This window comes from Perognathus longimembris, chromosome 18, assembly GCF_023159225.1.
Source record: "Perognathus longimembris pacificus isolate PPM17 chromosome 18, ASM2315922v1, whole genome shotgun sequence".
Taxonomy (NCBI): Eukaryota; Metazoa; Chordata; class Mammalia; order Rodentia; family Heteromyidae; genus Perognathus; species Perognathus longimembris.
In genome coordinates this window covers 1,138,272-1,150,845 of record NC_063178.1, presented here as the reverse complement: position 1 = coordinate 1,150,845, position 12,574 = coordinate 1,138,272, and the positions used below count along the sequence as shown (strand labels likewise).

The window sequence follows — 12,574 nt, the reverse complement described above, 5'->3', positions numbered from 1 at the left end:
CTGTGGCTCAAGCGGTAAAGTGCTAGCCTTGAGCAAAAGAAGCTCAGGGACAGCGCTTGGGCCCTGAGTTCAAGCCCCAGGACTGGGGGAAAAAAAAAAATATATATATATATATATACACACACACACACACACACACACACACACACACACACACGCACACACATATATATATATGAAAAATGAGTTAGGGGATTTTTGTCATTGTTACCCCTAACTTATGAGAGACCTTACAGAAAGGTCACAGAGCAGATGACTGCTAAAGCCCAGATCAGACCACAGCTTCTAAGCCTCAATGCCCAGGGTGGTGGTCATGAAATCCTGTCCCAACATTTCATCTTTGATCCCTTCCCTGCAGTGTGCGGCAGAATCAGAAGGTGAAGCAGTGCATGTGGTCACGGAGCTATGCACGCTCACAGCTGCAGACCACTGAAGCCCTGGTGTGTGTGCCATGCCAGGGGCCACTTCCCCCATTGGGGCGCGGTGCGGTCAGAGTGAAGTGAAGCCCCTTGGGAGATGGGCTTCAGGGAACAACTTTCCCTTCCATGCAGATGCATGTGTTGGCTATTGCCAGATAAAACTAACATGTTAAAATAGTTTGGGAAACGTGCAGGTGGAGGTAATTCGCGTGCTCAGGTCAAGTTATCACCTCTTCTCCAGGGTGAACTTGGAGAGCATGCGGTTGTTGGTCAGAAAGCACCCCTGGTGCTTCTTCCCTTCACTGTGGGCGCGGCCTGGTTAACGGAGGCCACTCACCTCCACCTCTGTGGGTCTCACGCGGTGCTCCCGGCAAAGGGGGCAGGGCCATGGGCACAGGCCAAGGAGGTCAGCCGGAAGCTTTGCGGAAGGTGCGCCAGGATGGAATTCAGGGAGGAGAGAGCAGGCTGCTCTAAACTCACCCCAGGCAGGACTCATTCTCCTGGCTCCAAAGCCTTATGGGTGCCCGGGTCCCGCTAGTCTTATCTGGCCAAGCACACTGGACAGACAAGGACCTTTTGTCTTTTACCCCCCAGAGAGCCCAAAGCACCAGGTGTCCTTAGTGTACTCTGTAGAGAGTCCTGTCTCTTTAGCCCTTGGAATAGTGTATGTGTCAGGCTCCAAGTGTACAAACACACTCATGTTTGCAGAGTGTCTCCTCCCTGTGCAATGCTCGTTGCGCCCCGGTCTGCACAGAAGCTTCATGGCACTGTAAGCACTAGAAGCGTCAGGTGAGCAGCCTGATGTCCTGCCGTGAAGACCCCCCCCCCCCCGACTCTTCTGCCCCGGGTGGCAGGGGTGGGGGAGGGGTGTCCATCCTTATCATAGGAACATTTTCTTGATAAGTGGCCTCCCTCTTCCTCTGTTACTTTTCTGTGTATCTTCCCAGTCTGCAAAGCCCTTGGCTTCACGCACCAATAAGTAAACAGAGGCTTAAAGACAAAGTACCCATCCCACTGAATTATGAGGCACCCTGGAGGGCTCCGGGGAGGCCCAGGCTGCAGGTCTGTGTCGGGCCGGAGGCAGTGAGTGGGGGCTTCTGCTCTGCTCTCCTCCCTCTCCAGATGGGAGATAAAAGCTGCTCCAGCCCCTCCAGCAGCAACACACTGTCCAGCAACACATCCAGCAGCAGCGAGGACAAGCACTTCGGGTCCGGGGATCTGATGGACCCCGAGTTGCTGGGGCTGACCTACATCAAAGGGGCTTCCACCGACAGCGGCATCGACACGACCCCCTGCCTGTCGGCCACCGTCCTCGGCCCCGTGCACCTGGCCGGCAGCCGGTCCCTGATCCACAGCCGGGCCGAACAGTGGGCTGACGCAGCCGACATCTCGGGGCCCGCCGACGAGCCCGCCAAGCTGTACGCCGTGCACGGTTACCCTGCCGCCATCTCCACCGGCGGCGCCGACGACGAGCCCGCCAAGCTGTACGCCATGCACGGTTACCCTGCCGCCATCTCCACCGGCGGCGCTGCCGGCGGCAGCACGGGCGACCTCAGTGAGATATCATCCCACTCCAGGTGAGCCGGCCCGCGGGCCACCAGGGCTTCCTTCTGAAACGTGGTTGTTGAGGTGTGCGTGTGAAATCGCATGCTGGTGATTCTGTGTATCCCTCTGTTTGAGTTTGGTAGTTTAAAGCCAGCTGTGTGGAGTCAGATGCCCCACGGAGGCACGGTCCTGCGGGACCAGTGCCCTGCGGTGTTTGTCCTGCATGCTGGCCCCAGGTGGCAGACCTCTGTGCGCTTTGCGTCCTTCCACCTTAACAAGCAGGGGGCTTAGGCAACCTCAGCAAACTTTCGCAAAGTGAAACAAACCTACTACAGAAAAGAACCCCCCTCCCTCCCCCCCACACACACTGCCTCCTCGTGGAACAGCCCCCACGTTCTGTTCGGAGGTGGTCGCGGAAGTCAGCAGCGGGACTCTAACCTAGGAGCTCGAGCCCGCGGGAAGCGCTGTGCGGAGCCCACTGGCAGCACCCCCGGGTGTGGTTGCCTGCTGAGCAGACTGCAGCATTTTTACCACAACCGTTCTACTGAGTAGGTGGGCGTGGTCACATGGGTTCTTGAGCTAACTTGGCATTGAGATAAAAGACAAGTCTGAATTAGAAAAAGTACCTTTTATAAAACAAATGGAAAGTGTGAGGGGGTTATCAGGCGTGCACGTGTGGCTCTACAGGTGTGCCCTATAGGTGTGCATTGTAGGTGATGTGGCTGTTATGAGGGGCTCTGTAGATGTGCTCTCACACTTGTGGGTTTGCTGCTGTTGTGGACCACATGCTCTGCAGGTGTGCTTCCCAAGTGTGCCCTGCCGGTGTGCACCATCATGCATGCACTCTATGGATCATGCACTCTGTGGTGTGCCCTGCCGGCGTGCACCATCATGCATGCACTCTATGGATCATGCACTGTGGTGTGCCCTGCAGGTGTGTCCTGCCGGCGTGCACCATCATGCATGCACTCTATGGATCATGCACTCTGCGGTGTGCCCTGCAGGTGTGTCCTGCCGGCGTGCACCATCATGCATGCACTCTATGGATCATGCACTCTGCGGTGTGCCCTGCAGGTGTGCCCTGCCGGCGTGCACCATCATGCATGCACTCTATGGATCATGCACTCTGCGGTGTGCCCTGCAGGTGTGCCCTGCCGGCGTGCACCATCATGCATGCACTCTATGGATCATGCACTCTGCGGTGTGCCCTGCAGGTGTGCCCTGCCGGCGTGCACCATCATGCATGCACTCTATGGATCATGCACTCTGTGGTGTGCCCTGCAGGTGTGCCCTGCCGGCGTGCACCATCATGCATGCACTCTATGGATCATGCACTCTGTGGTGTGCCCTGCAGGTGTGTCCTGCCAGTGTGCACCATCATGCATGCACTCTATGGATCATGCACTCTGCGGTGTGCCCTGCAGGTGTGGTTGGCATGTGTGCTTCCCCACGGGTGTCCCCATTGTAAATGCCTTCCACTTGGACCTCCATTCTAGTTCTGGCCAATCCAGATCAATGACTTCTGTCAGGCGCTCCTCGCTGTTTGGAGAGTGTGTGTTGGCCTTACCCTGATGAATACGGACTGAGCCTGAGCACCACCCCTATGCCCTGGAACCTCCTCTCTTCACCAGTACTAGTGCCCCTGTGTCCCCATGTTGCCCTCAGATTCCTCCAGTCGTGGCTTAGCCTCCTTCCTGCTGCAGATGTACAGCTTGTATGTGGGCATTACAAGCCCTTCCCTGAGGGGAGGAAGGCTGCCTGGCCTTGGCGCCCAGCCTCCAGGCAGGACTGGGGACAGTTCCGCAGCCAGCTCTGGCCACTGCCCATCAAGCTGCCGAGTCTGACAGCCGTTCTACCTCTCCTGTCTGTTCCTCTTCAGTGGCTCTCACCATTCAGGAAGTCCGTCAGCTCATTGTTCCAAAAGCAGTGGGTCCCTGGATTCCTCCAAAGTCTACATTGTGTCGCACAGCAGTGGTCAGCAGGCTCCTGGCTCCACGTCCAAGCCTTACCACAGGCAGGGAGTGGCAAGCACGTATGTCATTGGCTGGAAGAAATCAGAAGGCAGCCCGCCACCCGAGGAGCCCGAGGTGACCGGATGTCCAGGGTAAGGAGGTGGCCATTCCCTGGGCAGACAGCATTGTGCATTTTCAGGAAGCAAATGTATTTCCCTGCGGAGGAAACACTCTCCAGAAAAAGACAGTCTAGAATTATCCTTCTCTTTTCTTTCTTCATTGTTTGTTTTGTTTTTCTGCCATTCCTGGGACTTGAACTCAGGGCCTGAGTACTGTTCCTGAGCTTTTTGCTCAAGGCTAGCACTCAATCACTTGTGAAAGCATAGGTATCGGCCATCCCAGAGGACCATGCGGAGATAATCACAGGAGGGAGAAGAAGGTTCATAAGGAGGTTTATTAGTGGGGCCATAGTTCCCACGGGAGAGGGAGCTACATGATGTCTGCACCTTATCCAGGTGGCAGCTTCTCTCTCTGGGGGTAAAGGGGAAGTAGGTGTGTAGAGAGTAGGAGTGGCTCATGAGGTATGGGTGGATCTGGGGCTAGTGGGAGGAGCTGAGGACCTGAGGCTAGGGAAATGCTAACAACTTGAGCCACAGCTTCACTTCTGGCTTTTTTTGGTGGTCAGTTAGTAATAAGAATCTCACAGACTTTCCTGCCTGGACTGGCTTCAAGCCTTGATCCTCAGATCTCAGCCTGCTGAGTTGCTAGGATTACAGGCATGAGCTACCAGCACCTGTCTCTTTTTATGTAAAAGGAAAAATCAATAGTCTTTGTTTTATATCATCATCATAGTGGCAAAGTCATTGTCAGTGTTGAAGGTAGCCTGAGAATAGGTCAAGAAGAGGCCAAAGCACCTGTGCTCCAGTCAGTGCACAAAAGCATTTGTTCTTCCTGCTTTTGTGGTCAGGACCTCGGGTTAGACAGCTGTTAGGTCCTGGGGAACAAGGAGGAAGGTTTGCTTCGTGTCTCTTTGAGTAAGGAAAACCCTGATGGCTCATGTTGTGGGGAACACGTGTAAAAACAGTGGTGCTGCTGTCTCCGAGCACACGGGAAACCGTCAGAGCAAGGTGGTTTCCAGCCCTCAGCTCATGGTTTGCTTATGTTCCTCAGAAGCACGAGAAGCTCTGGATACCATGTTAGCAGGCCGCCTGCCGTGCCGTGCCGTTCTGTGCTGTTCCAGCGCGGGGCGGCATCGTCAGGCATTCGGCAGTGCCTCTAGCTTCCAGCGTGGGTGGCAGCCCTTCACAGTCTCTCCAGTTGAATCTTAGCCTGTGAACTAACACCCCAGTTTTGTTTCTAGATAAGGATTCTGTGTCAAAATGCAGCTATCATGATGTTGCTTTGTAAAATTAAAAATGCTCTTATTGCTTATGGAATCTTTTGCTTTAAAAACTGTATCAGTACTTGCAAATGAACTATTGAGGGAAGAATTTTGATTCCAGATGCCAACGTTAGAATAATGTTCATGCTGTTTTTCCATCTAACAAGTCCTTTAAGTGGTCCACGGGAGTTCATTCCAAGCCTCATTTTAAGTTTTAGAAAGCACTGCTGGAAGCCTTGGAGACGTCCCAGGTCTGAGTGTGGCCTCACTGTGGCCCACAGCCCCGCCCCGCCCCGCCCCGCCCCTCGGAGGAGGGCTGTGAGGAAGGGCTGGCCTCCCTGGGGACGGACGTTGGTGTACACACCTGCAACGGCCCTGAGCGTCCCCACACAGCCTCACCTCAGGGTCTGGCTGCCTCCGGACATGGATGGAGCCATGGAGGTCCATCTTGTCCTCCTGCCCCGGGGAGGACTGAGCCTGGACCCGCAGTGTCCTCCTCCTCACCCAGGCTTAGTGTAGGACTCGGTCCACTCACCTCTCGGGTGCCCCCGCAGAGTCCAACAGCTCAGTGTGTTCCCAGCCAAACCCATCCTGTGGGCCTGTGCGCTCTGCCTGCCAGCTCCCGGAGGAAGTGCGAGGGAGCCATCTGCCAGCCCAGTAGCAGCACCACCGAGACCTCCAGGATGCCCTGACCCCGGTGCACAAAACTGAGTGTCAGTTTGCATCCTCTGGGAGAAAGTCACATGATCTTGAGTAATCACACTGTAGAGTCCTCACTGGTCATTTTTGATAGTAATGTCTTGTGAAATAGCACACACAAGTGAGCAGTTGTGCTTCTAGCCTTGCCTCCATCCGTGCTGCCCCTCCAAGTTCCGGAGTCCGCCAGCATCTCCTGAGTGAACTCTTCTCCATGCCTTCAGCTGAGCGCTTTCCACTGCTTGCTTGGTCACCCTGGCCTGCGGTACACACCTGTATACATGTGTGTGTACAGACACACCCAGCCAGGGTCCTTCAGGGGCACGTGCTCCGCTCACCCCTGTCCCCACAGTGACTGGCATCAGAGTAAAGCATATTGATGACACAGCATTGGATGTGTTTCTTGAAACTAGCGTAGCAGAGGATGTTAGTGATCTCTTCCGATCTGTATGGAAACTAGAATGATGCCCTGCATCTGCAGCTGTAACTATAGCCACAATCGTCTTAACGTAGCAGCCATGGGACCTGGGGTCCCTCCACACATCTGCTCTAAAGCAGAGAGGCCAGGAGCTCTTGAACACCTCCGGCGCTACTGGGCATGCTCTTCCTAAAAGCAGCACCCTCCCTTCAGCAATGTCCTGAGGCTGTGGAGAGCGCTCTCCCCATCATCAGCGTTACCTCTCTCTGAGATCTGCCCTGTAGCAGGGACAGAGCAGAAGCCAGGATGTCCAGGTACAGCTTTCTTAACTGGAACGGGTCTCATTTCAGAGTGAGCTGTTGAGCAGGTAGGCCTGCTTTGGAAGGAGGCACCTCGGTGGCAGGTGGCAGCGACATGGAGGCCGCCCTGTGTAGCCACCGTTGCAAGCAGTGAGCTCCTGCCTTGCCCTTCCGGGCACAGAGCAGGCTGTCCACCTCCGCCGCCGGCCCAGCAGCCCATGGTCCACCTGGGTTCTCAGGAATGTTGGTGGCTGAGATTACACCCCCCACCCCCCCCCATGCATCTTCTCAAAGCAACTTCCTGTTTGCTCCCTGGGAAGAACTGAAAACAGTAATTCAGTTTGGCAGTCTTTTGTGGTCCACAAATACATTTTTATATCCTGATAATTAAGGGAGACAGCTGCTTTATTTATCCAAACCGCTTTGTGAAATGCCTGGTAATGAAACACGCTTCGGTCCCTGCCTAGACCGATGACTCTGCGCCCCGCCTCCCCTGGCGACCTTCCCCCTGCCCTGTGAGTCCCCGGGGCCCGGCTCTCTCCCTCCAGCCTCTGAGGGCACAATACTGCTTCAGAAGGCAACTAGGCCTGATAAATTATTGAAACTGTTTGCCAACACAGTTTAGGAAAGGGAAAACAGAGCGGTATTTTAGAAGTCAGTCTGTTTTTTTCTCATCCAGGCTTTGGGGATCTAGGTTGTTCCTGAATTATTCAGAAGTCTCACTGCAGTCACACTCCTTTCACAGACGTGAGGTGGTGTGAGCATGCGCGGCTGCAGCGAGCCGACTCTCCCCCTAGGAACCGCAGGCCCGCGCAGGGCCTTACTGCCTCGTGCACTCCCAAATGGGCCCTGCCCCTGAGTCCCGTTTGCCCCCTCCCTGATGTGTTCCGGCAGGATGTACAGTGAGATGGACGACCTGGCCCCAGCTCGGCACCAGGCCGTGGGAGACCCAGCTTCGGAAACTCAGCACGTCCTCTCCAAAGAAGACTTCCTGAAGCTCATGCTTCCTGGGAGCCCCTCGGTGGGAGAAGGGAGGAGGAAGGTGAGTGCCCCCGCCTCTCACGACCCTCCCGCTCCATGAGCGGGGCCACTGCCCACGTCCGCCCTCGGCAGGGAGGCAGCCTACAAAAGCCAGGCCAGCCACCTCCAGAACCTGCTCCCAGGTGACTCTGAAAGGGACGTAGTATGCCCTCAGGGTGTCCTCTGGGACTAGTGACCCCGTGACAGGAAGTGGCATGCGCAGCGTGAGACCCCAGCACCAAGCCTGGGGCATGGCTGGGGATAGAACAATGGCTACTGGGACTCTGCAGCCTTAACTCCAGGCTGTGCACTGCGCGGCCTTCCAGGTGGCCCTGGCCCTGCCTGCCAGGTCTTGTGTGAGGCCACGGGAAAGGCACCCTTCTTCATTTGCAGCAGTGTCGCCCCTTGTAAATGTTAGCTTTAGCCTCGTTATTATTGCAGTCTTCAAAGCCACTTTGTAAAATACTACAAAGTACTAGAGATGTGGCCACATGTGGTAGCCCATGCCTATAATCCCAGCTGATTGGAAGGTGATGATCAGGTGGATCAGGGTCCAAGAGCAACCTGAGAAAAAAGTGAGATACCTACCCCCCATCTCAATAAACCAGACAAGGATGGTGGTGTGCTTCTGTCATCTCAGCTGCCCAGGAGGCCTAAGTCGAAGGATCCCAGTCCCAGGCACAAGCGTGAGGCCCTGCATGAAAGGGAACCAGAAGGCTGCCCATGAGTCTTGTTTTAAACGTGCCGCAGCCTAGGCGTGGGGCTGCGGGAGCGCCAGGGCCAGCGACTGCAGGGTGCAGGGGCTGCTCGCAGTGGGATGGACACCTCCTGACGAGTTTCCCTTGAGACAGATGCCCCGCCCCCAGGTGCAAGCGTGGGTTCCTTTACCACTGGAGAGGCCTGGCCGAGGGGAGGGGAGCCCTTGTGCCAGGTGTGGACATGGGACGCTTGCTACTGTGCATGGGAAAGGAGAGGTGCTCCACGTGCAAGCGCCAGTGGGCTCTCTCCTTTCTCAAGCATTTGACTACTTGCCTTAGTCAGAACCTTCCTTGCCCTCTCGGGCTCTGACGGTCACACTCGCCGACTCCTTCCACCTCTGTTTCTGAGAACTGGAAACAGACTGGAAGTAATGCTCTGAGGAGAGAGAACAGTAGCCTTGTGCTGGACTGAACCTATTTTTCCTGAGTCTTCGGTGTGGCGTAGAAATGTCAGTGTTCAGAATTAGTTGTCTTGCTTAGGTTAGATTGAGCTTCAGATGTAGTCGATTGATATAAAAATGATCTGGTATTAAAAATGTAATGGTTTCCAATTAAAATCAAGCCCACACAGTTCAGCCCTGAAGAATTTGCTGAAATGGCAGAAAGAGCACTATAAGGTTATGGAGCTTCCATGTAATATCTCAGAATTAATAAGGCTGTGCATGTCTAATTTGTGGTAATATTCCGCAGAATGTCAGAGGTGGAAACATTAAAATCCAATAACGGCACTAGAGCATACGTGGGCCTGGCAGCTGTACCTGTGTCTGGCTCGGTGGTCAGAGCCTCCGTGGCTAGTCAGATCTGCTCCAGGCCTCCAGGCCTCCATGCTCTGTCTGACCCCTGCCTGCATGTTCTGTAACCCCTAGTTCTTGTTCTACGGGAACCTGTCTCCCCGGAGGTCGCTGTACCGCACACTGTCTGACGAGAGCGTCTGCAGCAATCGGAGGGGATCATCCTTCGGGGGCTCCCGGAGCTCCATACTGGACCAGGCCCTGCCCAACGACATCCTGTTCAGCACCACCCCGCCCTACCACAGCACGCTGCCTCCGAGAACCCAGCCTGCGCCCGGCATGGGGACCCTGCGCAGTAAGTGCATCCTAGAAAGAGCAGCACTCACTGGGGGGGGGGGGGGGGAGGGGCGTGCGACCCGCGGCGAGGTCAGGCTCCTGCCACAGCTGTGTTATTCTAAAGGAAACAAAGTCTCCAATCTGGTGTTCTGGAAGGGAGGCATGGGAACGGTTTCAGGGTTTCCGGTGGGCATGGGCTGGGAGGGGCCCAGGCGCCGACACCTCCCTTGGAGGCCCTGGGACCCGGTTCACAGCCTGAGCGGGACCCTGTGTCCCAGCTTCTCCTGCGCACTGAAGACAGGGCAGCCTGATGACTTCCTTCTGGTGATAGCTTAAAAACTAGGACCCTCACGTGGTGCCAACCCTTTATAATTTCTGTATTATCACAGAATGTATGCTGGTTCTAAGGGCAGTTTTTTTGTGTTTATTTCCATTTTTCCCAGTTTCTGTGCTATGGGAAGGATGGCACCTTAGTCGGGAATATATTATGAGTTGAGGTTTGTTTTTCTTTTTAATTCCGTCATAGAAAGCATTATCTTTAACTTCCATAGCACATGTAGATCTCCCTGGCTAAATGAAATAAAACTTTTTTTTTTTTTTTTGGCCAGTCCTGGGCCTTGGACTCAGGGCCTGAGCACTGTCCCTGGCTTCTTTTTGCTCAAGGCTGGCACTCTGCCACTTGAGCCACAGCGCCACTTCTGGCCGTTTTTTTCTGTATATGTGGTGCTGGGGAATCGAACCCAGGGCCTCATGTATACGAGGCAAGCACTCTTGCCACTAGGCCATATCCCCAGCCCCCAATGAAATAAAACTTATAATGATGGTGAACACAATGTAAATTATACTCACATTGCACCGTGCTTGTAACCTGTTTCTTTAAGTCATAGAGTACCCTGCCTGCCCAAGCTGCAGAAACCTTTAAACTCCTTGAAAGGTGAAAGGTCAGAGACGGCACCCTTCTAACTCACCAAAGAATTTCCCGCCCTCCACCAGCAGCCTGTTCCTGTTAGCCTCGCCCCTCGTGGCTCACCTGGCCCGTGCTCCGCCTCAGGGACCTGTCTGCCCCGAGGCCCTGTGGAGTTGGCACGGGTGTGCAGCGTCCTGCAGTGCCATGCCGCCCCCCGGACAGCTCGCCGTCCAGGCCCCCTCCATGTTCATCCCGTGTGCTCCCTGTCAGCAGCGAGCCGGGAGGCCGGGAGGCTGGGCTGGGGCGCGGGGCCCTGCACAGCGGCCTCGGTCAGGGCAACCGGCCTTCAAGGCTCCTCTGGCTTTTCGTGGCTTGGTGACCCATTTCTTTCCATGCTGAATAATACTGCATTATCTGGAGGAACCACATGTATTTGTGTGTGGAGGGCTGTATCCTGTTTAAATATGTTCAAAGCATAAAAGCATAATTAGGAAAACAGCAAAGTGCACTGTTTGTCGCTCTCCTGGTTAAAAGCTGCCCACTGTGTTCACTTTGATTTCTCTGAGAGCAGCAGCGTGCGCCCCGGCTGCCTGTACTCTCAAACCCCAATTGTCTGTTCTCTTGAACCCCCGCTCTCCGTTCTCTGAGAGCAGCAGCGTGCGCCCCAGCTGTCCATTCTCTCATGTACCTTCTTGTTGGGCCTCATGTCTCTTCCAGTTTCCAGTGTCTAGCTTTAAAAAGCTGCTCAGGAAAAATGTTCTCTTCTTGGTGTATGGCTGACCAAATAGGAAGGAAGGGCCTTGCGGTAACTTGGGCTGATGGCCACGCCAGACCTCCAGTTCCCTCCCTGTAGCTCATCTTTAAGCCCCCAAGCCCTTGCGGTTTGGATCCTGGCTCCACCGCAGGCACCTGTGACTTGGCTTCTGTCCACACCACAGAGCCCAGTGGCCCTGCAGCCGTGGCCTCTGGTCAGCCCTCTCTAAGGAGACACTGCGCTCTGGGAGGCCCAGCCAACTGCAAATAGAGCAATCCCAAAGCAGCTGTGCACACGGAGCCCGGTTAGATGTACTTACGTGGACAGTGAGGAGTTTCCAGCTTTGTGTTAACACTTGGAATTTAGGTTGATCCTCGTGAATCTTCTAGTAGCAGTGGTTTCAGATAGGCAGAAATGCAAAAGGCACTGAACTTCTCTGTTAGGAACAATGCAGGAGTACGCCACACCAGCTCCCGTGGGAGAACCTTCCACGCAGCAAAGGAGAGGCCCTGTCTGCGGGAGGAGCACTGGGGGGCCCCGTCTACCTGTAACTGCCATAGCCACGTCCTCTCTTTCAGTTATTTTTAGCTTTTAAACATCTCAGGCTTCTACCTGTCTCAGAACATTCTTTTAAGACCAAGATCTTAATCCAGCTTGTAAGATGGACCCTTGCCAGACTCAGACTCAGCAGCTGTGACTCAGCCGTGACTCACACTTCCTGTGCCATCTGCAGCATGCTGTGTCTTCATCTTCCCCACAAGCGTCACCTAGTCCAGCTACTGAGGCTCTCCTGTCCTGCATTCCTTCAAGGCCACTCTGTTCATCGCTGCTGGACTGCTGAAGAAAGCTCCTCCGTGGGACCCAAGAAGAAGGCCCGGCCCTGGGACCCAGTTCAGGTCCCTGCTCATTGCTGACCTTAGCAGCCTTCTTGGCTCGTGGCAGTGAGACGCTGTGTTCAGTCAGTGCCACCTCAAGCGCTGCCAGGTGCACAGCAAGCTTAAGGAGAACTCACTTTTCATGGGATAGAGATCAAAACTCTCCAAGGGATGGAGAAATCCCCCTATGAGGATGGGCTTGAGGGTATCCCTGTGTATCCCTGGGTCCCATAGAGCTGTCGCCAGGACAACGTGGCTCCAAAGTACTCTGAGGTGGCAACTGACCCAGGTGTGCACCTGGTGGTGAAGGGAGTCCTCGCCAGGGCTGGCCCTGCTCCTGGTGTGACACCCCCACGCTGCCCTGCCCTGCTGGTTCCCAGGGGTGCTAGAGAAGCCTCGGCCTCTGACCCTGGGGATCCCTAGACTCCTCCGTGCCGAAGATGAGAGCAGCACGCGGTTTCCGCGGCGTTGGGTCTCATGTTT

At 55.1% G+C, this 12,574-nt stretch overlaps 1 protein-coding gene across 1 annotated transcript in view; it reads left to right on the top strand.

Moving 5' to 3' along the window:
* The window catches only part of Sipa1l2 (signal induced proliferation associated 1 like 2), a 129,601-nt gene that overhangs the window by 106,391 nt on the left and 10,636 nt on the right, over positions 1-12,574 (top strand). The window contains 4 exon segments of the mRNA XM_048367379.1: positions 1,542-1,996; positions 3,844-4,068; positions 7,605-7,752; positions 9,355-9,574. Of these exon segments, the coding sequence (XP_048223336.1) occupies positions 1,542-1,996; positions 3,844-4,068; positions 7,605-7,752; positions 9,355-9,574 (1,048 nt within the window).